Raw genomic sequence first — 26,504 nt, forward strand, 5'->3', positions numbered from 1 at the left:
GGCAGAACCTGCCTCTCCCAGCTGTTAAGCTGAAAAAAAAAAAAAAAAAAAAAGGATAGTTCAAGACCCCCACCATCCCTACCCCCATGTTCAGCGCTTCTCCCCGAGGCGAGCCCTCGGTGAGCTGCCACGGCCCAGGGAAAGGCCTGAGTCATCGCCGCCTCCATACGGCGGCGGCCGCGGCCGCGAACTGAGGGCGACTGCGGCGGCCGCGGCGGCAGGGCGAGGTGATGCGGGGACGCCACGAGGGGGCGTGAGTGCAGGGAAAACAGAGGAAATTAAAACCAGCCGGGCTCTCCTCCTGGCGGCCTCGCCGCCCCGCCTCCGGCTGGTGCGTGGGTGCAAAGCTGGGGGCACTGCACTCCCCCTTCCTTCGAAGGGGCGGGCCCCGGAGCTGGTCCCTGGGGTCTGGAGGAAGGTCCGAAGTATCAGTTCCCCGCCCCCACCCCAAGTCCAAGTTGTGAGTGGAGACCCAGCTGGGACTTGCCGGCAAAAGGCTAGCTCCCGTCTCGGCCATCCGGGGTTATGATGCCGCCCCTTGGAGTCATGGGGGTCCTCCTGCTGCAGATGCAGAAGTGACTCCACTCCGCATCCCCGTAGTCGCCTGTTGGTTTCGGACCCGCCACTCTGGGCTTCCCTCGTTCGGAAACAACCAAGTGGTCCCCAAAGTGGTCCTGGTACCAGGGAAGCCCCTTCCCCAAGGAAAAGGAAACCCTTGACCACCCGATTCAAGGGAGCGCACCGGAGGACCCCCGCCCCATACCTGCTCTCCCGGGTTTTAGGGAGCCGGGGTCGGTGTCCTAACAGTAGGTGGGTGGGGTCTTGCGACTCCAGCCCCCTGCCAGCTTTGGGTGCACGGGGTGGGGCGGCTGCCCATTTAAACTCAGGGCGAGCGCCCGGGGCTCTGAAAGGGGCTGTGAGCGGAGGGTGGCCCGGGAATACTTCGCTTCGGGGGGCGGGGCTGGGAATGCCGCGGCGTGGTGGGGGGGGGCCGCTGGGGAATGCCGCCGGAGGGGGCCCCTTGCGGGGTGGGGCGATCCCGGACCGAGGGGGTTGCAAGGCCGGGGGAGAGGGGTGGGGACAGCCGGGGCGCCGCCCGCCCCCCGCCGGGCTCCGGGCCGGAGCCGTGACGTCACACCGGCTGGAAGTGCCCGGCGCGGAGGCCGTGGGAGGCGCGGGAGGGGGTGGGGGGGGGGCCGAGGCGGCGCTTTATAAGCGGAGCCCGCCGGGCGCGCCGAGCCGCAGCCCGCGTCCCCGAGCCCCCCGGCCGGCCCCGGCCCCCCAGCTCGCGCTCGCGCCCCCTGGGCGGCTGGGTGGCAAGGGACCGAGCACCAGGCGGCGGGCCGGAGAAGGGACGCGCGGCGGGCGGCCGCGGGGCATGAGGCGGGGGCGCGATGTCGGTGCCGCTGCTCAAGATCGGGGCCGTGCTGAGCACCATGGCCATGGTCACCAACTGGATGTCGCAGACGCTGCCCTCGCTCGTGGGGCTCAACGGCACCGTGTCCCGCGCGGGCGCCTCCGAGAAAATCGTGAGTGGCCGCCGCGCAGGGGGCGCTCCCGGGGGGCGTGGTGCCCGCGCCGCCGCCGCAGCAGACCCCGGGGGCCCCCGCCCCCCAGCTTCCCGGCGCGCCCGGCCGGGGAGCGCCCTCCCGGGCCTGGGGGCTGGACGCGGAGGCGGAGGAGCCCTAGGACCCGCAGCCACCTCCGCGCCTTTTATTATTGTTATTATTATTATTTCTTATTATTAGTGTGCCGTGTCCGAGCGCCAGCAATGTACTAGGCTCGTTCTGGCTCCGGGGCGCAGGCGGAAGGGCTGCGGAATTCAGCCTGGTCCGGGCTGAGTGGGGCGGAGCTGGAGGGTAGATTCGGGCGGCTGGTTGGAACCCTGCCTCCGAATAGGGAAGTCTCGGGGTCTCCGAGGGTCTCCACCTTCAGCACCTCTCCCTGTTTGTGTCTCGGTGTCTCTGAGTAGCCCCTTGTCTGTCTGTCTGTCTCTCCCTCTCTTCTCTGCCTCTGTCTCTCCCCATCTCTGTCTCTATGTCTCTCTCTTTCTGTCTCTCTCTGTCTCACTCTATTCTTTTTCCTCTGGTTTGCTTCTCTATTTTCCTCTCTGTCTGTCTCTGTCGCGCTGTCTCCGACTTTGTATCTTTTTTTGTGTCTCTCCTTTTCTCTCCCCTGCACAACACCCCACCCCCTGCATCTCCCTCCTCATTACCTGCCTCACCACGTGCTGAATATTTATTCCCATAACTGACCCTCTGTAGGAGGCCCGGTCTCATACTGGGGTGGGAGCAGGGGCTGGGTCTCATGCTGCCCCCAGAAACTGCAGAATTGCCCCCTCCCCCGTCCCATCCTATCCTCTTCTATCACTTTCATCCTCCAGCTTCCCAAGCCACAGTTTGGCTGGGGGGTGAGGGGGGGCAGGATGTGTGTGTTGGGGGGCACTCCCTCGGGGTTAATAATGGTGGTCCTGGGGAGAGGGGAGGAGACATCCTCCACTGCAAACTTCCCTCAGCCTCCTCCAGATATGCCCCTTCCCTCCCATTCCTTACCCTCTTCAATCTGGTTTCGGTGCTCCTCCCAATACCTGGAACTGGGATTCATGGGGGCTCCCTCTCTTGCTTGATGTTCTGCCAACTTCATCAGCCCCCCTGTTTAGCCTCCAACTGCCACCACACTGAAAGATAAGAGGTCTTTGCTCCCAAGGGTTGTGGGCAAGTGGAGAGGGGGGTGCCCTGTGCTCAGGCTTTGTCCAGCTCCTGGAGGGAATTGTCACTGGGCTTGGCCCAGGTGAGGGCTTGCAGTTTAAATCCTCAGAATTGAAGCCAATGTGTGAAACAGTGTTTATCTGTGTGTCTGTCACATCAAGCAATATTTGAATATGTCCTGGTGTATCTATCTATGCATGGTGTGTGTATGGGTGTGTGTGTGAGTGGAGGGTGTGAGAAAGTTTATGTGCTTTGCTATCATGAGGGCACAAGTGTGTCTGCCTGTGTATGACGGTGCATCCCAGAACGAGTGTGGGTGTGTCCCTGAGTACTCGCTGTGTCTGGGTGTGGATGTGTTTGCAGTTGTATGTCCCTAACTATGGGTTTGCATGTATGTAATTGCATGTGTGCATATAAGTTTATATACATGAGTCTGAGACAGACTTCTTGCTATTGCCTTCTGAGGGGGGAGAGAGATGGTGTCTCATTGAAATCAGAAGCCAGATTTCCCTCCCCTACCATCTAAAAAGTTTGAGTCAGTGTAAATGTGTTCATGTATTATGTATAGCATATGGGTAAATGAGAGCATGTATGTCTGGGGAACGTGTACGTAGTGTATAAGAGCATGTCTCTGAGTTATGATTTTGTGTGTGTATATGTGTCTTTGCAAATATGTACAAGTACATGTTTTGTGCATATAAATGTGGACATGTATGTCTTTAGAAGTGTGTGCGTATATGTTCAAGTGTGTATCTATGGTCTATGAATGGTGTGTGTGCCTAGTTTGTATGCATGTGGGTGGATTCCTGTGTGTCTCATGATTTTTCTGTAAGTGTGAGTGTGTGTGTGTACCCAAACTGACCTGGTCTTCACTCTAGCCCATCTGTAGCTAACAGGACCTTGATTCAATGCTTCCATGAAATCACCTGCTGAAAGCTAATAGTTCTCCCATTCCTGATCCCCACCCCATCCCTCAGTCTCACTAAGCCTTGCCAGAAGAGCTCTATGGAGTGAGATGCCAAGGAACTCAGGGTAGGACCTCGGAGGGGACTGTGACATGAGGGTGCTCGGGAAAGTGCCTTGGGAGTCTGATAGACGTAGGCTGAAATCCAGACTTTCCCTTAACTTGCTCCACAACTTGCACTCTGGCCCAGTGACATCACCGTTCTGAGCTGCGGTTTCCCATCTATGAAATGGGAATGACAATTCCTACCTCACAGAACTGTTGTGGGTAAGAGGTCTACCATCCAGCCCTTCATCCATCCATCCTTCCATCTATCTCTCCATCCATCCATCTTTCCACTCATCCTTTCATCCACCCATCCATCCGTCCACTCACCTATCCATCCATTTACCCATCCATCCATCCAACCATCCACCCACCCATCTATCTCTTCATCCTTCCATCCATCTCTCCATCCAGCTCTCCACCGATCTATCTTTCCATCCACCCATTATCCATCATCTGTCTCTCCATCGATTCTTCCATGCATCCATCCTTCCATCCATCCATCTCTCTATCCATCCACCCATTTTGTTTATTCAACAAAATAATTGAGTACCTCCTCTATGTCAAGTGTGTATATGCTTGAAAATCCCAGCTCAGTGCCTGACATAGTAAATGCTCAGTTAGTGACAGGACTCTGAGTCAGATGAATCTGGGGTTGAATTCCGGTCCTGCAATCTACTAGTGGTATGACCTTGGGGAAATTATTTAATCTCTCTAAACTCCAATATCCTCATTAGTCAAGGGGAGTTCAGAGTCCCCATTAAGCCATAGGATCCATGAGAACATCTGTGTTTTACTCACTATTGAACCCTAAGCCCTGATGCAGAGTAGGCCTACAATAAATATTTGTCAAGTGGCTGAATCAACAATCACATCTTCATAAGGATTCCATCTTCAAATGGAAAGATGGCTGGGTGCATAGTAGGTGTTCAGTAAGGAGAGTTTGCTCTGTTTGACATTGTAGCCAAGCATATAATAGGCATGGAATAAATATTTGCCAAGTGTCTAAATCAATAATCCACCTTCCTAAGGATTGGGGAGAACAAATGGAAGTGAGGAGGCACAGAGTAGATGCTCAGTAAGGAGGAATTGTACGAAGCTATAGAGCACAAACGTGGGTAAGCTGAGGGGTTCCGGAACCCAGGTAGTGAGAATTCCCAGTCATGAGGCAGCCAGTTGGATGCTGGTCTTGACTTAAAAAACGACCTCTGTGAGGTAAGGGTGAGCCCAGACCCTCAGGCCATTCTTGTCTCTGGTTTCCCCTCCCTGATCTTTTCCAGAGAAACAGTTTAGCATTCTAAGAGATTCTGAGAGATGGTGTTACAGATCATCTCTGAAAGTGGGGGGGGGGGGGGAGAAGCTGCCACTGCTACTACCTTTGGCCATCTCCCAGCCATAAACCATCCCTGTGGGATGGGAGTCTTCAGCGGAATGGCTTCTCACCTGGGGGTCATAAATTCAGAACCAGACTAAGAGCTGTCAGCCCCGTTGCCAGCAGCTGCCGTCATTACGGGGCCTGAAGTGAGTTACCTGCATCCTATATGTTATGCCCTTGTCCATCCCCTCCTCCTTGAGGGATGGAGGGAAGGAAGGGGAGATGGAAGAGGGATATTCTGTTTGGGGAGGACCGTTTTCCTCATGGGAGGAACAGGGAGGGTCTGAGCAGCTATCAGCAAGAGGCTCTTTGAGGACTTCCCAGTAAGAACCAAAGTTCAGAATCTATGTGTTTTCTTGACAGTTTTCTGTGCGGCGGGGGGGGGGGGGGAAGGACCCCAATACTCAGTATCAGTCAAGAGAGGCAAGGTAACACTGCCATAACAAGTGGACACATATCTCGGTGGTTTAATACTGCACAGGTTTATTTTGTGCTTGAACTATGTATCCATGTTGGCTGGAGAGCTCTGTCCATGATCGTCATGGACCTGGAATGATGGAGGCTCTATGGTGACATGATCATTGAAGCAGGGAAAGGAAGGTACAGCATAGCCCCCACTGGCTCCTAAAGCTCTTCCCTAGAAGTGACACGTTACTTCTGCTCACATTTCATTGGCCAACACAAGTCACATGGCATGCTTAACCTCAAAGAGGGTGAAAAGTGTGGTCCTACTATGACCTGGACAGAGAGGAGTGGCCAAATATTTATGAACAACCCTAAATACACTACTGATCCCTCTTCCTCTTATTCTACAATAAGAGATTTCTTGGAGGGTATCTCCATTCATTCATTCACTCATTCATTTATTCAACAAATATTTATTGAGCACCTACTATGTGCCAGGCACTATTCTAAGTGCCAGGGATATGACAGTGAACAAAACAGACAGAAATCCTTGTCCTTGTGGAACTGACATTCTAGGGCAGGGTAGGGGAGAAATAAATAAGTATACAGATAAATTTATAATACATGGTGATACATGTGCTATGAAGAAGCATAGAGCAATATAAGGGGAGTGGAGAGTGCTGGTGGGGGGACTATTTTAGATTGAGTAGGCGACATTTGAGCAGAGATCTGAAGGAAGTAAGCAGAGGGAACCGCAAGTGCAAAGGCCCTGAGGTGGGAATATGCCTGAAATTTTGGAGAGTCAGTGAGGAAACCAGTGTGGCTGAAGCAGAGTGAGTGAGGGGGGAAAGTGAGAAGAGGTGAGGGCAGGGAGGTGGTGGGAGCCACATCATGTGCGGGGGAGAGGGACTTGCAGGGATTTTAGATTTAACTTGCAACTTCTCATGCATTCCCTCTCCTCCTTTCACGCTTTCCTTTTCAACATGCACTTTTAACCTACTAACATTCACGGTGTAGTTGACATTTATTTTGTTGTCTGATTCTCCCCCACTGTAATGTCAGCTCCATGAGGGCAGAGATTTTTTTCAAAATCCATTTTTGTTGACAGAGTCCCAGTGCCTGGCACTGGGTCTAGCACATAGTTGGTGTTCAATAAATACTTGTTAAATGAATAAATGGGATGCCAGGGAGGGTGCTGAGCAAAGGAGGGATGGGACTTAACTCAGGTGTTCACAGTTTTTCTCTGGCCCCTGTGGGGAGGACAGACTGTAGGAGGTGAGGGTGGGAGCTGGGAGACTGGGGAGGCGGCCATAGCACTGGTCCAGGTGAGTGATGATGGGGGCTGGACCAGGGTAGGGACCAAGGAGGTAGAGAGAAAAGTAGGCATATTGTGGATTTGACCCACACCTGCCTATTCACCTGCTCCTAACTGTGGACTTATGGCTTTTGCTCAAACACCTCAATATGTCAGGAAATATTTATTGAGCACCTACTTTGTACTGGGAAGGGTCCTAGACTATAGAATATAGAGATGAATAATGCCCCGACTTCAATCAGATCGCTGTCTCATCAACAGTACTTGTGACACGACATGGTATGTGTAGAGACAGAGAGATTTCTGGAGTGCTGTCGGGGCACAGAAGAGGGGCACTGAAATCAGCCAGGTTGCAATGGAGGTTTCTTGGAGGTGGTGATGTCCAACTGAGTCTTAAAGTGGAGAAGGAACTGGCCAGGTAAAAACAGAGCAAGGGCATTCCAGACAGAAAGAATAGCATGGACAAAGGCTCAGAAGTGAGGAACATTCCTGTTGAGGACAGGATGCAAGCTGTTCGGAGTTGCTGAAGACAATGTGCCAGGTTGGGAAGAGTGTGGAGGTGGCCTGAGTGGCCAGAGGGGTCCATGTCACAAAGGGATTTGGACTGAGGTGTCTGTACTTCATTCTGAGTGTCAAAGGATGGGAGACTTGGAGGGGTTTGGAGCAGGAAAGGAATATGAGGCTGTCAGTTGCATTTTTCAAAAGACCTGATTGTTAGAAAATCCTTCTAGATTGTGAGTATGAAATTTATCTCATTTTAACATTTTCCTGTCTCACTTGCACCAAATCTAAACTCCTTACCCTGGCCCAACTTGGTAAGCCTCAGTTTCTTCATCCATAAAATGGGGATAATAGTAGATTGTACCATATAGCATTGTGTTCAGCCATGTGCCTGGCATGTGGAAGGTGCCTATAAGGTTCGCTATTATTATTATCACAAGACCCCTGCCTGAGTCTCAGATCTTGGATCACTCTTCCATCCCTTGCTGCTTTTCTTGTCCCTGCCTCTGGAACTTTTCACTTGTTCCCATCCTCTGGGACCACCCTTCCTCCAGTCCTTCCTCCAGCCAGCTCCTTCTCACCAGTCCTGTTCCAGCTCAGACGTCACCTCCTCAGAGAGAGCTCCCCTGACCACCCCAGCTACAGTGTCCCCACTTTATTATTTGAACCTGTTCTATTATCTTCTCAGTACTCATAATGATCTGAAATCATCTTGGTAATTGTTTGTTTACCACCCATAGAATGGAACTGCCATCTGAGTGAAAACTTTGTCCCTCTTGTTTATTACTGGGATTTTCTCATTTGGGGCCATAGCTATTTCCTGAATGGTCTCAGTTCTGCCCCATGAGACCACTGCCCCTTTGTCCTCCCGGTGAAACTTCTGAGCCTTGATGAGTATTTCTGCGACCACTTAGTCTTCTCCCATGGCTCAGAAGTGTCTGTTTCTTATAGCTTTTTTTCTCGTGTCTTTGTTTCTCAACCCTTCTCTGTTTGAATGGATGTCCAGCAAATGTGCACATTGCCACTTTGTCACATAAGGGTATGGAGTGATCTTGCCACCAGAGAGCAGAGTCATCCCTGACTAGCAGTCACTGAGCTCTTCTGTGTGCCAAGTCCTGTGTTGGGGGCTGGGGATACAGCAGTGAACAAGAGAGACTTGATCTCTTCCCTCACGAAGCTTCATAGGGAGACACAGTGAACTTGGAATTGTGCAAATGGCTATATAATTAAAGATTAGTGGGGACTGTGAGGGCAGGAAGTTGGGAAGAGTTGATCAAGGAGGGCTTCCCTGAGGAGGTGATGTTTGCCCTGAGACATGAAGGATGAGTAAGAGTTGGGCAAAGACAGAGCTGGTAACATGGAGGGAGAGAGGCCAAGAGAACAGGGTGTGTGAAGGTGTTGGGATGGGATGGCAGGTGGTGTGTTTGAGGATCTGGCGAGATAGGCAGATACCTGACTACCACTCTAGACTCCTAGCTTGATGCAACATATAGAAATGGCTTGAGATGCTGCCTTTGCCCATACAGTTGGCACCAACCATAGACAGCTACCAAGGAAGGGTGGTCTGGGCTTTGGGGCTTTGGGGCTGCCTGAGTGTAGTTAAAACTGGCTTCCTCCTCTTCCAGAGGGAAGCTCTGGTTTCTGCCTCTTGGTGTCTTCATGCCCCCAGCATCCTTCTCACCTCCTGCCCTTGGGCGGCTGGTGCCTCTTTGTGAAGCTCCAGAGAGGAGCAACTGCAAAACTGGGTGAGGAAAACGCAGGCTTCTGGGGGAGGCTCAGGCACTTTGAGAGAGTTTGGTGTGGGGTTGGGTGTGTTTGTGTGTGGGAGTGAAGAAGTTGCCACTGGGAGTTCTGAGGGACCAAGCTGGTTCTCAGTCCTTGTCTCCCTCTGTCTCAGCCTTGATGCTTCTCTATTTTTAAACTTTGTTATTTTGAGTCTGTCTCTGTGTGTGTGTGTCTCTCTCTCTCACATATCTCTGTCTCATTAGCTGTCTTTATTCCTCTCTGTCTTCACTATATATCTACAACATATGATAGACTTTCAATAAACGTTTGTTGAGTGAATATTGATTGTTATCTCTGTCTGCCTGTGTCTCATGTCTGCGTCTCTTTGTCTCTATCCTGCTCTCTGTTTTCTCTCCATCTCTGTCTTGTCTCTGTCTCTGTCTCTAAGTCTGTTTCATCCTTTCTGTGTGTCTCTATCTCTATGTGTCTCTTTTATCTCTGGTTCTGCCATCTCTGCCCCTTTGTGTCTCTGTCACTATATCTCTTCCATCTCTGTCTCTCAGTCTATGTCTGTCTGTCAGGAATCTGTTTCTCTCTCTCTAGGATTCTGTTTCCATATCACCATAGTTACCGTATCACAGTCTAGGACCCTGACAGGGAGTGGGGGAGAGACTCAAATTCTCAGACCTAAGAGGGCTCCTGAGACAGGACAGGGCCAGAACGTATGTTGGGTGTTGGGCAGGATTCAGTGAGTGGGACAGGATGAGCCAGACCAGCATCAGCCCTTGAAGGCCCTGGGGGGGGACAAGGGAGGAGACGTTTGTACCCCTGGAGATGCTGGGAATGGGGGCTAAGCTTTTATTTCAGCCCGGGGTAAAGGGTGGGTGGGTGCCCAAGCTCTAGGTGACCCTGTGCCCTCCACCCCCCATTCCCACTCCCCTCTGCTGCCCAGGAGGGCATCCCTCTAGGACCCAGCCACCAGGTCCCAGCGCTGGCTCCAAGATGGAACAGCTGTCTGGGCTGCAGCTGCAGAAGCTCATTTTGAACAAGGGAGATGATTGCAGGAGTGAGTGGGGGAGGGTGAGAGAAGGGGAGGGTTGCAAGGGCCAAAGAGGAATCAGGCTTGATTGTTGCTGCTGCTGCAGCGGGTAGTTTGCCCAGGAGATGGGGAGACTGGGTGAGGCAGGAAAAGGCAGAGGGAGGTCTGTCGGCCCACGCGTGGTCCATCTGTCCCCACTTCTGGTCCTCCCTGGTGTGAAGTTTCTCTGGCTGGCTCTCCCTCTGCCTGTATTTCAGAGCCTGCATCTCTGACGCTGCCTGTGTCACTCAGACTCTGTGTTTCTTGTTGTGACACCTCCTGCCCTGTATTTCAGTTTCCCCATCTCTCCCTGCCTGTATCTCCCTGTCTCTCTGCCTGCCACTCCGCCTGGATCTCTGTGTATCTCTGAGCCTCCTCGCCTGCCCCTCGGTGTTGCCTTCATTATCAGAAGCACGGCTAAGTCTCCAGCAGCCCTTCGGACTGCTCTTTTTTTGGTTGTCATTTCTGCAATACTCAGGGGTTGGGGACAAATAGAGATGGCAAATTCCCAGGAAATGACGGGATCGTGTCCTTCCATAAAGGGATATTTACAAAGATATCTCAATTAGGACTAATTAACTAAGCGAGTCACTTCCCCTGCCCTCTCCCCAACCCTGAGGTCCCGCAGCCTCCTGGGAGAAAACCAGCCAATGAGTGGATGGCAGTCTGGTGCTCAGATGGTGTCTCAATGTTTAATTTATAACAGCCTTCTCCTTGCTGCCCTATCAATCCATCCAGAAGGGCAAGGTGGCCTCAGGCGCGTAGACTCAGGCAGAGGCTGGAGACCTGCTGGTCCCCCAGAGCATGCAAAGGCATGTGTGCATATGTTGGAGCCTGCCCTGCATTTCAGGGCGTGTCGTGGCATGTTTGAACATGTTGGGGTATGTCTTCATGGCAAACATGTCCCTTCGTGTAAGGAGAGTCCGATGGCCACCAGGCATATCTGAGCACACGGGACATGTTGGAGCAGGTCAGAGCGTGTCTCTCATGTGGGGAATGCCTGAGCATGAGAGCACCCCAACAGAGGATGTGGCACATGGCAGGGCACAGGGCACAGAATGGCTCCTATGCCATGCTATGAAGGTCTGCACTTGCAGATTAAGCATTTATCCTCAAGTGCAAGGCAAACTATGCCTTGCAGGACCCCCCCTGGCAGGGATAACAGAGCCATAACAATATCTACAACTTCCAGGAGGAACTGGTCACCCCCACCCGCTGCCACCCCTGCAGCTATGCACTTTGAGTTTCCCCATCCCCTTCAGCACTGGTGGGTCAGGAGAGTTGAGTTCCAGCTCTTTTTTTTTTTGCTGCACCACTTGTGATGTGGGATCTTAGTTCCCTGACCAGGGATCGAACCCGTGTCCCTTGCAGTGGAAGCGTGGAGTTCTAACCACTGGACCACCAGGGAGTCCCCGAGTTCTAACTCTCGATGCACTATTTGCTCCTCTGTCCTCTGTAGTTTCCCTCCCCCAGTGCATGGCATCCGGGTCTCCATTTCCCCCATTGCTACAGGCCTACCAGGTCCCTTGGGATTACTTCTCACCTCTGCCTGCCCCTTCCCACCCCACACAGTCTGTTGATGCAACCCTCAGTGTAGCTCCCATCAGAGTGATGCAGCCTAAGATATAATGACAAATCTGGAGATACAGCCCTTAGTGTGATGCCAGGGCAGTGTCGGGGCCATAAACATATCTTGAAATCTGACTTCAGTTCTGCAGACAGGCACTGGCTGGGACATTTGGTGCAGTGAGAAGGAAGAGAAATTTGCTCATTCTGGTGAATACATTCTCTTGCTATTCCAGGAAACAAGGATTCCCCAGACCTGCTGGCCGAAGCTGGCTCCATTAGCCCTTGTTAAGTGCCATGTGACCTCAGCAGGACACCAGGCTTATTAGTAAAGCATAAATTCTTCAGGAATATTTCAGGACTGACTGCAATGCTAATGAGTTAGTCGGGGAGACCTAAAAGAGCAACTGACAGAATGTATACAGATGTCAGTTCCTACTGAGAAGAGTGTAGGAATGTTCAAGGCTACAGGATGGACACGAATGGACCTGGAGGATTATACAAGGAAGGGTGCGAGGGTTCTTGAATGGACACAGATGTGTAACATGTTTGTGGCTTCTGGATAGACATACACGTATGTACATGGCTGCCCAGAATAGCACACAGAGGGTCGTGGGTATTTAGAGGGGGGCATTCCCCTGTGTGTTGGGCACACTGTGGCAGAGCTGTTTGTGGGTTTAGGCAATGTGCATTTACATATGTGGCTACTCTTTATATATATATAAAGAGTCCTTATGCAGACTGACTCGTGGGCTCACAAATTGTGCACAGAGTATATGGGAATAGAATGCTAGTGAACACGTCTAAATGAAGGGAATGTACATGGCTATGGAAAACAGTGCAAGAGGCATGTATACTTGCACTTGCTCGCTGACGCACACCGGCATTCTCTTGAATTTACACAAATGTGCACCTATGCACATAGCTAGTCACTGATGTATCCAGATGTTCCATATGTGTCCGGAACGTAGATGCTCACAGGTGCCTGTGGATAAACATGGATGCCCACAGTCACAGAGCCCCTGTGTACCCCAGGACCCACATGCCACCATTTTGGGATGCAAATGACCAACTCCCTCGCAAATTCCCCAGATTCCTGGCAAAGTGAGATCTCAAAGCAACAAGAGTGACCTTGGAACTGCCCCCAGACCCTTGGAGGACCACGGAAGGGATGTCTCAAGTCACATGAGTGCCTGGGTGACCCGGCAACGCCATCCAGGAACACAGAGCCCTGAGCCAGCCTCTCTCAGGCTGTCTTAGCTGCGATTCTCACCTGTTTGACACCCCCCTTGCATCAGGGCCAATTATGGCAGCCAATGCTCAGAAGTGGCTTAGAGTAGCGCCCAGCACAAGGAAGAGCCTAGTGCGTGTTAAGGAGCATTATTACCATTGAGTAGAAATGTTATTACCATTGTGAATATTCTCCTGAAATGCAGAGAGATCGTGGTCCTCTGCATTTCAGTCCTGGCATCCACCGCAGTGCCCCTCCAGCGTTTCAGCTTCATCTGTTTCTCTCCTGCTCTCGTTTGAGGGAGTCAGTCAGTCCATTAAAGCCGTGGTTTCAACTCCCACTGTGCACTCTTCCCTGACATCTCTCTTCATTCTCATTTGCCTCCAAGCATCACAGTTCCAGTCTGTCTGCTTGGGGGTGGGTGGGTGTTAGAGAGTCTGTTTGGAATATAGAGCCCCCTAAAATGGGCTGGTGAAATAGGAGCTTTAGATAAAGAATGGAGGGAGTCTCAGAAAACCCAATAGCTGGGGCTTTAGGGACTTGGAAGGCCGTCATTCACGTACTCATTTAGCAATTCAGTTAGCAAATATTTATTACCCACCTACTAGGAACCAGGTGGACGAGATAGACAGGGTGCTTGCTCTCGTGGAGCTGACATTTTAGTGGGAAGAGACCAGTTACACACAACGAGAAATTATCACCCAGTAAGAGCTCTGTGCAGACTTAAACCAGGGTGAGGGATGTGGTGGAGGTGGGGCTACTCTGGATTCAGGAGAAAATCCCCACTTTCCTGTCCTCCCCTCCACTCTGGGGGCCCTTCATTTCTGCACCCCTCACTCCAGCCTGCCCATGGCTCTGGTTTCTGCAGCCCCCAATCCCCCATGCAACTTCAGCTCCAGGGCCCCACTGGCTTCATACCTTTTAATTGCTTTGACCTCCATGTTCCAATTCCATTTCTCTGGACTGGAGAATTTGTCTTTTTCAACTTGTATCAGGAATCCACTTGTTGTCCAATTTGCCAGACACCTTGGGCACTTGGGAACATGTGGTTATGGAGGTCTCCCACTCAGCAGGGATTTACGGGCAGGAGCTTTCTCTTGGAAGGGTCACTGGGAGGGGAAGCAATGCTAGACATCGTCACTCATTCATTCATTTTCTCCAGAAACTCTGGCTGAGTGCCTAGAGTCTCAGGAACTGTTGTAGGTGCTGAGACACAGCTGTGAATATGAGGGCCTACCTCAGTCTTGTGATGTGTATATTATATGGAGACACAACAAACGTAAGCAAATACATAAACAAGTTCATTTTGGATTGATAAGCGCTGTAATAAAAATAACAAGAAGTAAAGTAATGTGACTGGGGAACCTCATTTTGTCAGGACACTGGGGTAGCCCCTCTGGGAAGGTGGCTTTTTTCCCAACTTTATCGAGATATAATTGACATATAACATTGTGTAACTTTAAGGTGTACAACAAGATGTTCTGATACATGTATGTATCACAAAATAATTATCACCGTAGGGTTAGTTAACACCTCCATCACCTCACATAATTACCATTTTTGTGTGTGAGGTGAGAACATTTAAGATTTCTCTCTTAGCAACTTTCAAGTATATAATACAGTGTTGGTAACTAGAGTCACCATGCTATACATAATATCCCCAGAACTTATCCATCTTATAGTTAGAAGTTTGAAGAGGTGACATGGGAACACAGATGAGAAGGAGTCAGTGGTGGAAAGAACTGGGAGAGGAGCATTCTGGGAGAGGGAAGAGCATTCTGGGAGAGGGAAGAGCATTCTGGGAGAGGGAAGAGCATTCTGGGAGAGAGAAGAGGATTCTGGGAGGAGAGCATTCTGGGAGAGGGAAATGACTGGGAGAAGGGCATTCTGGGAGAGGGAAATGACTGGGAGAAGAGCATTCTGGGAGAGGGAAGAGCATTCTGGGAGGGGGAACCACAGTGCAAATGCTCTGACATGGGAAGGAGCTTCTTGCCTTCTGGAAAGAGGACCAGGTGGATCTAGAGGAGGAGAAGATAAGGTCTTATAGCTTGGCAGGGGACACTGCATGCAGGGCCTCACAGGCCAAAGTGAGTTGTTGGGTTTTATTCTAAATACAGTGAGAAGCCACTTGACAAGTTGCAGTGGAGAGGGGAGCCATGCTCTGATTCACATTGTGTAAAGATCCCTCTAACTTCTGTGATGGGGAATGGATTCCAGGGAGTGAGCATGGAAGCAGGGAGATCAAGGAGGAGGTGACTGCAATGGTCCAAGCAAAAGCCAGTGGTGGCTGGGCCGGGATCGAAGCATCCGGAATGGTGAACTGTGGGCAGATTTGGCACATGTCTTAAAGTAGAGCCATCAGGACTTGCTGATGGATCAGATGTTAGGGGTAAGAGAAAGTAAGGAACAGAGAAATGGGGTGATGTTTAGAGAGAACCAGAGACCTAGGAAGCATTTCTAAAAGACCCCGGGGGGACCAGAGCAGACCAGATACCAGCTGGGTCACTCTGCCTCTTAATAACCAGGAAGATATAATGGCCTGAATCCCCTTCTAAGATCCATGGAAGGCCATTTATTCCCCAAGATTCCCCCACCCCCTGGAGGGCCTATATTCTCTTGGTCATCCCTGCCTCTGACTTCCTGCCTCTATGCAATTATTATTCTTCACTTGGTGTCTTGTGTCTTTTGGTCTCTGCTCTGACCTTTACCTGGACTGAGAGCTCAGTCCTTGAGGTCATGGAGAACCTCAAATGCCAGGGCAGGTCACTCAAACTTAATCCTGATAGCACTGGGGCCATTTATCCAATCATTAATTTATTCAACAAGTACTTTTGAGGACCTACTGTGTGCCCTTCCTGGGAGATAAGATGATGAGCCAAACAGTGCATGGAGCCTCCTTCGAAACAGGGAGACAGGTAATGATCAATTATTCACAAAGAAATATAAGTGGCAACTGTGATAACAGCTTGAGGAAAAGATTCTTGGTGTTATAGGAGATTCTAATAAGGGGATTTGATCTAATCTGGAAGGTCAGAGGAAGTAAGAGCTGAGATCTGAAGCAGAGAACAAAGGGTATTCCAGGCAGAGAGAATTGCTTATGCAAAGGCTCTGGGGTGAGGGAAAGTGTAGGCAGTATGACAGACCAAAGAAGGCTTTGGAGGGGAAAGAAGGTGTAGGATGAAAGCAGAGAGGTAAATAAAGGGCAGACCTGCAGGGCCTTGTGACTTTGTTAAGGAGTTTTATCTGTGTCCTAAGAATAAAAGGAGTCCAGCAATGAGGTTTTGGTTGGGAGAATGATATCATCAGATGTGCCTTATAAAATTTCCCTACCCTCCTACACTGTTGCTGGGAATGTAAGTTGGTGCAGCCACTATGGAAAACAGTATGGAGGTTCCTCAAAAAACTAAAGATAGAGTTTCCATATGATCCAGCAATCACACTCCTAAGACATATATCCAGACAAAACTATAGTTCAAAAAGATAATGCACCCTTATGTTCATAGCAGCACTGTTTACAATAGCCAAGACATGGAAACAACCTAAATGTCCATCAACAGATGAATGGATAAAGAAGATGCGGTATATGCATACAATAGAATACTACTCAGCCATAAAAAAGGATGAAATAATGCCACTTGCAGCAACATGGATGGACCTAGAGATTATCATACTAAGTGGAGTAAGTCAGACAGAGAAGGACAAATATCATATGGTCTCACTTACATGTGGAATCTAAAATATGACACAAATGAACTTATCTATGAAACAGAAACAGATTCACAGATATAGAGAACAGACTTGTGGTTGCCAAGGAGGTGGGGGTTGGGGAGGGATGGATTGGGAGTTGGGGATTAGCAGATGCAAACTTATATATAGAATGGATAAACAACAGTGTCCTACTGTATAGCACAGGGAACAATATTCAATATCCTGTAATAAACCATAATGGAAAGAAATATGAGAAAAAAAAGTTCCCTGAGGCTCCCATGTGTGCAGTGGACTGGTAAGAGGAAGGCTAGATCAAGGTAGACCAGATAGACTTTCTGGATTGTGAGGGTGGCTTGGACCATTGAGTGGTGATAGAGAGTGGAGAACCCTGCATGAGTTGTAAAAATATCTAGGAGTTAAAGTCAACCAGACTTAGTGAGGGAGTGGAAATGGGGGTGGGGATAATGCCTGGACATCTGAACCACTGGCCTGGGGGGATGGAGAAGGTGACATAGGGAGTATTGGATGAGAACTGGGCTCAAGAGAGAAGATCTTGCATTTCATTTTGAGAATGTCGAAATTGAGGTGCTTTTGAGATGTCCAAAGGTGTTGGGCAGAGGGGATCAAGGAGTCAGATGTATATATGGATTTGGAGTTCTAAGGACGTTAATGCATACAAGTGATGATATAAGATTTGGTAAGAGGAAGCATCCTTAGAGAAAGATTGACGTAAAGAGAGAGCCTAAGGCTGAGTCTAGAGCAGTGGTTCTCAACCCAGAGATGATTTTGCACCCAGGGAGATATTTGGCAATGTCTGGAGACATTTTGTTGTCACAGCTGAGAGGGGATACTACCGGTGTCTGGTGGGTAGAAGCCAGAAATGCTGCTGAACATTCTACAATGCACAGAATTGTTATCTGGCCAAAATGTCAATCATGCTTAGGTCGAGTTACCCTGATCTAGAGTAACATTTAATGGCCAGGTAGAGGAAGATGAGTCTGCAAAACAGATGCACTGGGGTAGGAAGGAACCATGCAAACATATGTGATGGCAGCCAAGAGAAGGAAATAAATCAAGAAAGAGAGAAAAGTCAACAGAGTTGAACCCTGCTGAGAGGTCAAGAGAGATGGTGGGCTGAAAAGCATCCATTGGATTTAGAAACGTAGAAGCCATGGGTGGACTTTGCAAGAACTATGTTGGTCGTATGATGGGGTCAGAAACTAGATAGGAGCAGTGGAGGTGCGAGTTCAGGAAGTGAAGAAATGGAGGCAGTTAGTGTAGGCAACTAAGAAGAGGAGGAGAGGAACAGTAGACAGATGGAAGGGGGAGTCAAGTAAGGCATTTTGTTTTTTCATAGGAGAGACTTGAGTTTATTTAAAAACCAATGAGAGGGCTTCCCTTGTGGTGCAGTGGTTAAGAATCCCCCTGCCAATGCAGGGGACACAGGTTCAAGCCCTGGTCCGGGAAGATCCCACATGCCGTGGAGCAACTGGGCCCGTGCACCACAACTACTAAGCCTGCACTCTAGAGCTCGCGAGCCACAACTACTGAGCCCACGTGCCATAATTACTGAAGCCTGAGCACCTAGAGCCCATGCTCAGCAAGAAAAGAAGCCACCGCTGTGAGAAGCCTGTGCACCGCAACGAAGAGTAGGCCCTGCCCGCCGCAACTAGAGAAAGCCCGCGTGCAGCAATGAAGACCCAATGCAGCCATAAATAAATAAAATAAAATAAAATAAAATACTTGAAAAAGAAAGTTCTGCTTGAGAGGGAGAGATTAAATATGTAAGATAAAGACAAGTAATATGATAGATAGATAAGTATAGACAAGAGACAGATAAATGCAATACATTGTATAAGAAGGCAGAAGAGGACCAAAGCAAGAAAAGCTGCATGATCCTTAAACGATGAAGGGCAACTCCTCCACTGTAACGGGAGGGAGGGGCTGGGATGGGGCAAACGTTTGTAAATTATGTCAGGGGAGAAGAGGGGGTTCCATTTTATGGCTGTTATTTTCCCTGGGAGGTCAGGGAACGTTGAAGGGGAACGGAGAATGTTTTGAGCCTTCCAATGTAGCTGGAATTGCCCGTGCCGGTGTGCAGGCCTTCCCCATGGTACACACCCATGAAGAAAGCCCTCTTCCACGTCCCCTACTGAACTCCTGTCCTGAGGTTTGGCACCTGAGCCTAGAGAGAGATCAGATGGGGAGTGGGGTGTCCAACTCCAATATTTATGAGGTAAGACTCATGATGGGTTCTCGTAAACTCCCCAACTCTTGAAGATTAATGCTGTTTGTAATAACTTATCAAGAAAGCCTTGTAATAATCCTTGAAAGACCCGTAAAATCCACTCTAGTGAATTTTAGATAATGGCATTGGAAAAAGCAAATCCCCCTACCCTTGTTAATCCTGGAACACACCAATCATTTGCAGTGGACTTTCATTCAAGAGGCGTGAGCACTTGTGGCAGAAGTGATCCATGAGTGGGCAGATGCCCAGGAAGAGGAAACTTCAGCTGTTGATTTCCCACCTATTGTTGAAAGCTGAGCCAGGGCAAGGTGGGCTCAGATACTAAGATAGACCTGGGGGAAGCTGGGTTCTGAGATAGATCAGGCTCAGCTCAGGTCCTGAGACTGGAGATTAATGCAAGTCCTGGGGCAGAGCAGAGACACACCCCTGAGGTCTTAAGATACTCCGTGGTTGACCCTGAGACACACCAGGGTCAAGCCCAAGTCCTGGACGGACAAAGACTGAACTTGGGTTCAGGGATAGACCAAAGATAAACCTGGTCCTAGGAGACCTAGGAGCCCAGGAATGAATCCAAGTCCTGGGTGAGTCAGGGCTACAGTATGAGTTTGAGAGACACAAGGCCGAACCCTGGTCCCGGGATAGACAAGAGTTGAACCTGAGTCCTGAGATGGTCCAGTGCTGAACCCATATCCTTAGAGAGACCAGAGCAGAGCTTATGAAGATACAGACAGAAAATGGGCTTCTCTTGGGAAAGCTGGGGAGAGCAGGCTTGCCCTTGGGGGATCTCCCAACCTGTTGATCCATTTTGCTCTAACTGTCGAGTACCTCTTTGGTTAATGTCCATTGTAAATGACACGGCATGTCCCAGGACTAATGAGGGGAAGTGAATTTTATTTGCCGACGCCAGGTCATCCTAGGACCCAGGTCGGAGCCAGCTCAGGCCCATAGGCCCAGAAACACACTCGGCAGAGCTGACAGCTTGGGAATGCCCAGGGTAGCCAAGCCTCCCTTCCCTCCATGTTTTTTGTTTGTTTGTTTTCGTTTTTGGGTTTTTTTGTTTTTGTTTTTCGGGGTTTTTTGGCCGTGCCACACATCTTGCAGGATCTTAGTTCCCTGACCAGGGATCAAACCTGGGCCCTGGTAGTGAAACCACTGGAGTCGTAACCACTGAACAGCCGAGGAATTCCCCTCCTTCCGTATTGACTGTGACCACTCTGATGGAGACTAGAGTGATGCTTACGCTTCACACAGGCTCACCACACACAGGGGTGCATGCATTCACACTGCAACAGATACACACACACAGCACACACACCCATGCATGTGCCTCAGACACACAGCAACATGCTCTGCACAAACACGCACATTGATACAGCTGCCATATACAAATCCTCACACACACACACACACACACACACAAGCACAGACCGCATCACAAATACACTGCCAGCCAGCCAAGGCAGTGCATTCAGACCTAGCCTCCCACACCATAGTCATAACACTTTCATATTTACAACAGTGGCACGACTCTAGGGGGCGTGGTGTTCTCTGAGAACAGTGCCCCCAGGAGTTGTGCATGCAGTGCCTCACCATTCACATTCACATTTTCTTACCCACCTGCAGAGTCTTACACAGACTTACCCAGTCCCTGTTTTATACACTGATATGTGCAGTTTCATACAGTTGCTGATGCTTTCACACTTAAGCCTGTACATGGCTACACACTCACGTGTGTTCTTGGCCACACGGACACAGACGTGCCACTCGTCCATCTCACACACTCTCAGGCTCTGTGCTAGTCAGCGTAGGCGAGGCTGTGCCGCATAACACACAGTCCCCAAGTCTCAGTGGATTAGCATGACCAAATGAGCGACTGCTCATGCTGCATGAGGGCTGGCAGGGGTCTCTGCCTTGCGTGGCCAGCTGCTGGAGGCTTCTCATCAGCACACACTTCCGCAATTCCTGAGGCAAGAACGTGGCAAATCACGCGCTGGCTGTTAGAGCTCTTAGCTGGAGGTCACTTCCACTCACATGGCATTGGCTAAAGGAAGTCCCAGGGCCACTTTGGGGAAGTACAGTCCTATCATGTGCCCAAGAGAGAACTGGAAATTTTGTGAACAGTTCTATCAGCTGCCACAGTCTCTTACACATTCAAAGAGTTAGACATTCACAGACGCAGGCCCATACATGCACATTTTATTTTTTCCCATATGGACTAGTCTTTGGCACCTGTTCTCCTCCATGGGTCGAGGCAGGAGGCCACACATGACCTCCCCATAGTTTGCCTCCAGAGCTCCTTTGTTTCATGGTACATCTGAGGGGTCTCCTGCTCCCTCCTGAGCTGCGGGGTCTCAGGGTAACAAGTTTCCAAGCCCGTGCTATAGTCAGAGCTGAGAAAACAGCATACATACCTTCTCTTCCCCCCGGGGAAGAATAATAATAGGCATTGGGGGATCTCCGTATTGGCCGAGAACCTTCCCCATCTTGCCAACTGCAGCTTGGAAGAGGAACCCCGAGGGGAGAAGGCGATTCCAGAGAGACCCCACTCCTCTCCATCCACGCGTCCTCCCATCGCCGCCAGGACCCTCTCCTTCCCCTCTCACGGCCCGCCCCACTCCTCCTCTGACTACTTAAATATTCCAAGGCTGGAAACTCATGAATATTTATAAGGGCCTGGCAGTGAGGGAGATTAAAAAAAAAAAAAATTTGGAATCTATGAACCAGGATCCGTCTATAAATAACAGGCCCGTGGCTGGCGGGGCTCTTCCCTCACCCACTACATTCCTTCGACTTCAGCTCCAGCCCCATCCAAGCCTCCCAGAGCTACCCCTCCTCACCATCCCCCGCCACACACAGCTTGGCTGTGGATACATGAATCCCCATCGTCCTGTGCACTGTCACAAACACACACACACACACACACATTCCCACACAGCTGAGCACACAGATACACATTCACACCTGCCTGGGATCTAGCCCACTGCCTCCTTTCCACACACAGACACGCACTTGCAAAATCGGCCTGAACACGTCCAGGCAGCCTCCTCCTGTGTCCACGTTCAGACAGATACAGGCATTTAGGCTCAGACCCGCACATACAACACAGAGTCGCACACAATCACACACACCCAAAGAGATGCCTGTGGACCACTCCCTGACCCCCAAGCCAAGTGTGGCGTTTCCCCTCAGTGGGCCTCGGTGTCCTTATCTGTGTAGGGGGACACTCAGAGTCCCTGCCCCATAGGGAGTTGTGAGAAATTTAAAAAAATTTTTAAAATTAAATTAATTAATTTATTTTTGGCTGCATTGGGTCTTCGTTGCTGCACGCGAGCTTTCTCTAGTTGTGTCTAGCGGGGGCTACCCATCGTTGAGGTGCGCGGGCTTCTCATTGCAGTGGCTTCTCTTGTTGCAGAGCACGGGCTCTAGGCACTGGGCTTCAGTAGTTGCAGTGCATGGGCTCAGTAGTTGTGGCACGCGGGCTCAGTAGTTGTGGCACACGGGCTTAGTTGCTCTGTGGCATGTGGGATCTTCCCAGACCAGAGATCAAACCCGTGTCCCCTGCATTGGCAGGCAGATTCTTAACCACTGCACCACCAGGGAAGTCCCGGGAGTTGTGAGAATTTTTTAAAGTAAAAAATGGATACCTGTTGTGTGCGAGGTACTATTCTAGGTACTGGTGAAACAGCAGTGAACAAAAACAGTTGAAGATCCCTGCCTGACATTCTGGAGGGGAAGAAAGATAACAAAAAATTAATGCATAAATGATGTAGTGTGTTGGAAACTGATAAAGAAAAGAAGGTGACGGGTGGTGCTGAGACATTCGTAGTTCTGACTGGAGCAGGAGGGGTGTCAAGGAGGCCTCTTGAAACAACGACATTAAATAAAGGAGTTGGAAGGACATTCCAGGCAGGGGGAATAACGGGTGCAAAACCTCATATAGAAGCGTGCTCGGGGTGTTGTAGGAACAGCGAGGAGGCCTGTGTGGCTGGAGCAGTGAGTGGGGGGGAGCATGGAGGAGGCGAGGGCAGGGAGGTGACAGGGACAGGTTGTGCAGAGCCTTGTGGGCTGCAAGAGGACTTTGGCTTTTACAAGTGAGGTGGGAGTCATAGAGGCTTCTGAGCAGAGGAAGAATATGATCTGACTTGTGCTCACAGGCGCCCTCTGGCTGCTGCAGGGGGAACATACTGTGGGCGGCGAGGGTGGGATCCAGGGTACCAGGGCAGAGACGACTGCACCAGGAAGATACCCGTCCAGAGCGGGAAAAGTGCATAGATCCCGATTGTAAAGAGGTAAGAGAAGGAGACAGTTAAAGCTGTCTCCAAATGAATGCATTTAAAGGATTCATTCTTTATTTCCAGAAATGTTTACTGAGCACCTACTGGGTGCCAGGCACCGTTCTGGCTTGAGGACACAGCAATGAGCAAAGCAGTAAACATCCCTTGGATGCTGCCATTGGAATGCTGACAGCATCATGGGGCAGACAGAGGAAGCAAGATAATTTTAATGTAGGGTCAAGGGACAGTACATTTTATGCAATAAAACGCAGCAGAGCGGCAAGCCTTGGGGAGTGATAGGGGCTGCACATTGTAGGTTGGGTGGGCTGGGCAGAATTGGGGATACATTTTGACGTGAGAGCTGTTCTCAGGATTGGATGATAGATGGCGTATGTAGGTGGAAATGACACAACCTGGTGCCTGGGTGTGAAGATGAGCTTTGAAGGGACACCCACATAAATACCCTCTTCTGTTGAATGTTCATTGTTTCCCCCCATCTTAGGTTGGGTTCCTGAGAAGCAGAACCCAAGACAGGGATTTGGAGTACATGACTAATTGTGAGCGGAGGGTAAGGGAAGTGGGACCAGGGAAGGGGACTCGGGTACATTCCAGGCTTGGCCTGATCCACAGGGATGGGGGGAGCTCTGGAACGTAAATTGTACTGCAGAGGGGTGGGCTTTTGGACCCCTGCATCAATCGATCATTGGCTGCTCCTGGGGGTGGGGGATGCCTCCGAAGCACCTCCAGTGTGTGGTAGCTCCCCAGGGCCAAGGGCAGGTCTCCAGAGAAGGTCACCAATGCTAGCTGTGAGCCTCCACTCTCAGCAGCTGTGGGGTGGGTGTGCCCCATTATAAGAAGATCTAGGCAGAGCCCCAAGAGCATTGCCTACACCCCCAGGCTCCAACAAAGAGGGTCATGGGAGCACCAGGCATTTATGCCAATCAGAGCGCAGATGTCTGACACCAGAACCTGTTCTCAGCTCTCTCAGGATGAAAATCAGGCCAACTTGGCACTGGGGCTCCCCTCACACAGCTGAGATCCTTTCCGGATTCATTAACTGCTGGAGACTCAGCTCTCCGCTGCTCAGACTTGCCTGGGAATTGCAGAAGGGAGCTGTGAGGAAGAGATGCAGCCCTGAAACAGATCCGAATAGCTCATTTCATTCTCCCATGGTCCTGTAGGAAGGCACTGCCGTCATGCCCATTTTGCAGATGTGGAGACGGATGCACAGAGAAGTTAAATCACTTGCCAAAGTCACACAGCTAGAAACCAGAGGAGCCAGGATTTGAACTCAAGTCGTTAGGATCTGGGGTCTATGTGCTTCTGAGCTACATTCAACTGCCTTAGACCCCACACCCCCTTCAAAACTCAAAGCCCCTGTATCCACCCTGAGAGGAGTGGGAAGAGGGGAGGAAACCCTGAGAGAATAGAACAGAGAATATGTGAAGGGTGGGGGAGAAAGAGGTCACCTGGAGGACTTGGAGTGGGCAGGAGGCACTCATTCATTCATTCATTTGTTCATTGTTCATTCATCATATAAGAACCTTGTAAGAGGGAAGGGGTAGGGACTTTGGAGACACACACAGAGGGGATTCTGACCTGTCTGCAGGGATGGGGGAGGCTTTTCAGAAGTGGTAATGTTTACTCTGAACCCTGAAGGATGCAGAGAGTTTGGACAGCCCTGGGGTAGTTGGCAGGAGGATGACAGAGTAGAAACACCAGCATCTCCACAGCACCACAGAGCTGGGTTTGTAATTCTAGCTCTACTATTTAATATACAGAGCAAGCAGCACCACCTCAGGGTTTAAAAAATATTGTACAAATACTTATTGAACACTTAAACTATGTGCCAAGTGCTGTTCTAGGCATTGGGAACATGGTAGTGACCAAGACATAAGGTCCTTGTATTTGTACACTTCTCATACACTACCCCAGCCAACAAATGTATATAGTATGATTTCTTCCATGACAAGTGCCAGGCAGGGAGATGGGGACTGAGAAGATCTTCTTTAAGGAGGTAATCAGGGAAGGCTTCTTGAGGAGGTGACTTTTAAACTTAGGTGACTCTTTTTTTTTCTTTTCTTTCTTTCTTTCTTCTTCTTCTTCTTCTTCTTTTTTTTGGCCATGCTGCATGGATTTCGGGATCCTAGTTCCCCGACCAGGGATCGAACCCGGGTCCCTGCAGTGAAAACGCCAAGTCCTAACCACTGGACCACCAGGGAATTCTCATAAACTTAGGTGACTCTTAACTATGGATAAGAAGTATCCAGCATTATCACTGTTCCTTCAAAGACTTATTGTGAGGCATGCAATGGGACAGTTGACTGAAACAGATGCTCCCTAAGTGTGTAGCTTGGTGGTTAAGACAACTTTAGAGAGAGGCAGGCTGGGCCCTGAGTCCTGTGGACTGGTCATTTACATGGTGTCCCTCAGATTCATTCCTTGCCGTCCCCTTGTTTTTGGTATCAGAGGGGGGTTGACCCCTGAAAACTACATTTCCCAGGTTCCCTTGCTCACTGGCTTCCTGTTAGATTTGGCCAATGGGAAACCGTGGTGGGAGTTGGAGGCGGGAGGAAGAGAGAAGTCAGGGTATTTCTCCCCCTGTTTCTTTGCTGCAGGCAGTGGCCTTGTTGTCCCCTCCTTGGGTCCAGCTCCACTAACCCCCTTTGCCCTGCCACCCTGCAGCAGCTTCTTTTTTTTTCTTTTTTGGTCACGACGCGTGGCATGTGGGATCTTAGTTCCCCGACGAGGGATGGAACCCGTGCCCCCTTCAGTGGAAGCACAGAGTCTTAACCAGTGGACCGCCAGGGAATTTCCCAACCCTGCAGCTTCTTACAGTTGCTATTCTTTTGATCACTTCACCTTCCCCACCTACCCCATCCAGCCCTTCTGGCTCCTCGGCACCACACTCCCCATATTAAATTCCCTCCATGGAACCATCTAGCATGGCTTCTGTCCCTCAACAGACTGATGGCATGGTAGGCTATTCCCCTTGCCTTTCCTCCCTGACCTTCAGCTGAGGACACCCCCTACATCCCACAACTGTTGGGAGGTGAATGGAGGTGATCCTATCAGGAGCTGACCTTCCACAGTTGTTACTACGTATGGTTTGAAGCTCTATGTGCTCAGGCACTCATTTACCTCCACCACAATCCTAAGAGGTGGGTGCTGCTATTAGCCCTGTTGTTTTGTTTGTTTGTTTTGTCTTCGTTGCTGTGCATGGGCTTTCTCTAGTTGTGGCGAGTGGGGGCTACTCTTCACTGTGGTGCGAGGGCTTCTCATTTTGGTGGCTTCTCTTGTCGCAGAGCACGGGCTCTAGGTGTGCGGGCTTCAGTAGTTGTGGCATGCAGGCTCAGTAGTT

General features: G+C 50.2%; 1 protein-coding gene across 3 annotated transcripts in view; it reads left to right on the forward strand.

Annotated features, from left to right (window-relative positions):
- Positions 1-1,387: 1,387 nt before the first annotated feature.
- Positions 1,388-26,504, forward strand: part of OLFM2 (olfactomedin 2) — a 47,216-nt gene continuing 22,099 nt past the window's right edge. The window contains exons 1-2 of one of the 3 annotated variants that reach the window (XM_068534896.1): positions 1,388-1,499; positions 17,839-17,866. In XM_068534896.1, the coding sequence (XP_068390997.1) occupies positions 1,395-1,499; positions 17,839-17,866 (133 nt within the window). In that variant the 5' untranslated portion in view covers positions 1,388-1,394. Of the gene's footprint in view, positions 1,530-17,838; positions 17,867-26,504 lie in introns of all 3 variants that reach the window. The other 2 variants (XM_068534895.1, XM_068534897.1) reach the window with 2 other exon arrangements.

Source organism: Eschrichtius robustus, chromosome 2, assembly GCF_028021215.1.
Source record: "Eschrichtius robustus isolate mEscRob2 chromosome 2, mEscRob2.pri, whole genome shotgun sequence".
Classification (NCBI taxonomy): Eukaryota; Metazoa; Chordata; class Mammalia; order Artiodactyla; family Eschrichtiidae; genus Eschrichtius; species Eschrichtius robustus.